Source organism: Erinaceus europaeus, chromosome 8, assembly GCF_950295315.1.
Source record: "Erinaceus europaeus chromosome 8, mEriEur2.1, whole genome shotgun sequence".
In the NCBI taxonomy this organism is placed as follows: Eukaryota; Metazoa; Chordata; class Mammalia; order Eulipotyphla; family Erinaceidae; genus Erinaceus; species Erinaceus europaeus.
The window spans coordinates 116,268,665-116,271,474 of record NC_080169.1 but is presented as its reverse complement, the minus strand read 5'-3'; the positions used below and the strand labels follow the sequence as shown (position 1 = coordinate 116,271,474).

The 2,810-nt window shown below is 40.6% G+C and overlaps 1 protein-coding gene across 1 annotated transcript; it reads right to left on the bottom strand.

Annotated features, from left to right (window-relative positions):
• Positions 1 to 1,275: 1,275 nt before the first annotated feature.
• LOC103112896 (olfactory receptor-like protein OLF3) lies at positions 1,276 to 2,217 on the bottom strand. The gene has a single exon (XM_007522365.1). It carries the CDS (start codon positions 2,215 to 2,217, stop codon positions 1,276 to 1,278), a length of 942 nt encoding a protein of 313 aa, XP_007522427.1.
• Between the last annotated feature and the right edge of the window lie 593 nt (positions 2,218 to 2,810).

The following is a 2,810-nucleotide window of genomic DNA, read 5'->3' as shown; positions in this document are numbered from 1 at the left end:
CTCAACCTAATGCTGTTGACTGGCTACGGAAGAAGGGCAAACGCTAGAAGAAGAAGAAGGACACTTATTAATTATGTGAAAAAATTCTTTATTCCATGATGAGGATCTGAACATAATTGGCTTCTGAAATCTAAGTGTGGCAGACCCATCTAGTGTCATTATATCTCTTTTATGATTTTAATGATACATAGTAAAAACTACTTACAATCTTTTTTTTTTTTTGTCACAGCAAGCGTAAAATAAGGAGTCGGAGCAATTTTGGGTCCTGTGAAAATTAAGAAAGAATTGAAGATTTCCATGCAGAAATCTGGAGGAAAGAGACTGGAGTGATATTACATGAACAGAGAGAGATAGCAATAAGTCCTTCTACCAAGATGCAGTGTGTCCCTTAGTATAGGAGTCTTAGTATTTTACACCTGAATTGTGGAGGGAGGGAGGATCTGCTTAACTGTATGAGATGTAGATCACATGGTTGGTTAGCAAGAAAGTTTATATAAAGAAGAACAGCACTGTATGTACTCGCCCTTAATGCATACAGAAAACTTGGGTCAGGGAAGTACAATATTCAATGTTTATTCATACTGACTACAGTAGAAAGAATAGAAATAAAAAGCTGAGAATTTAACTAAAATATGCCTATTAGCTATCTACAAAATTGAGGGCCCCCCAACTCTTCATCTGCACTATCCCAGCCCTTAGGTCCATGATTGGTCAACAATTTGTTTGGCTTTGTATGTTAACTCTCTTTTCAACCACCAGGTTCCAGATACTAGCATGATGCCAACCAGACTTCCCTGGACAGACAACCCCACCAATGTGTCCTGGAGCTCTGCTTCCCTGGAGCCTTTCCCCACTAGGGAAAGAGAGAGACAGGCTGGGAGTATGGATCAACCTGCCAATGCCCATGTTCAGTGTGGAAGCAATTACAGAAGCCAGACCTTCCACATTCTGCATCCCACAATGACCTTGGGTCTAAACTCCCAGAAGGTTAGAGAACAGGAAAGCTATCAGGGGAGGGGATGAGATACAGAGTTCTGGTGGTGGGAATTGTGCTAAGTTGTGTCCCTTTTATCCTATGGTTTTGTCAGTGTTTCCTTTTTATAAATAAAAATAAAGAAGTAAGAAGCTGAGTTTTCACAGGCAGGAGTATTACTTGCCTAGTCAAAATGTTACCATCCATAGTCAAACTGTCTTTATGTGGTGTCTCTCTTTGTGGTTGGTGAATAGACTTCATCTATTCCATTCAATCATGTTTATCTGTACCTACCCTAAGATTTACCCTTTCTCTCTGATTTTCTCTAAAACTTTATGGAGGGCAGCGATAACTTCCTTATTCCTCAAGCTGTAAATCAAGGGGTTCAGCATGGGTGCTACCAGGGCATAAAACAAAGCAACCATTTTCTCCTGTTCTGATGAGGATGCTGACCTAGGTCCCAGGTAGGTGAAGATGGAAGCCCCAAAGCACATGCTAACCACAGTGAGGTGGGAGGCGCAGGTTCCAAAGGCTTTGCTACGGCCCTGAGTAGAACGAATGCTGAGGATGGCAACAACTATCTTTCCATAGGAGAACAGAACCAGTGAGCAGGGAAGCATGATGACTACAAACCCAGAGAAAGCCACCATGGCCTTATTGAAAGAGATGTCCACGCAGGCCAACCTCAGTACGGCAAGGGTCTCACAGGTAAAGTGGTTAATCACATGATGACACAGGGGAAGTCTGAAAGTGATGATTGTTTCCATCAGGGAATTGGTGAAGCCAGTTACCAAACAGCAGGCTGTCAAGCTTAGGCACAGCCCTGTGTGCATGATGACCATGTAATGCAGTGGGTGACACACAGCCACATAGCGGTCATAAGCCATGGCTCCCAGCAGAAAGAACTCAGACCCACCCATTGCCAGCGAGATGTAGAGCTGGAACACACAGCTGTAGAATGAGATGGACTTCCTGGTGGAGAGCAGATGGACCAGCATCTGTGGAGCAATACTGGTTGAGTAGCAAAGGTCTACAAAGGATAAGACACTGAGGAAAAAGTACATGGGAGTATGAAGTCTGCTGTCTAGTCTGATTAGGAGGATAATGAGGACATTTCCTACAACAGTCACCAAGTACATGGACAAAATCAGGACAAAGAGGAAGATCTGAGTTCCCCAGACACTGGACAATCCCAGAAGAATGAAGTCACTCATCCAAGTCTGTGTTTTATTTCCCTGATTCATGAGTTTTTCAGGATCAAGCTAATGCTTCAAGTTCAAAAGAGTGATTTAAACCTTATTGAGAGTCGATTGCCATCTGAATTTAAAGTTCTATAATATCTCAGACAAGTCATTGTCCAGGCTGCTTTTAAATATTTCTAGATGAAAACTCAGTGAGATTTCACAGTTCAGCTGAAAAATCAAGGAGAAAAAAAGTTACATTCTGAGAATTCAATTCACTCAGAGAATTCAATTCAATCATTATTCTTACAAACATCTTCTCTTAATCATGAGATGAACAAGAAGTAGTTGGACAAAATGACAATTTAGTAGTTGTTATGGGAATTAATTCCAATCTTTCTAGTGAGCAAGTTTTTGGTTCACATGTAAATATTTTTCTAAATTATGAGTGAATGTAGTATCATTAATTAAAGTCCGTTTGTTCGGTGATATAGTCAAGTGAGTGCATTTTCAAGGGGTCAATTGCTTGTGTAAGATATGCCAATTATTTTTAAATACAATGTATTGCATATTAAAATGGTTTTTTCAACCACATGATAGAAATGAAGGGGAATATGCTGAGTGAAATAAGCTAGAAGGAGAAAGACAAATACCTG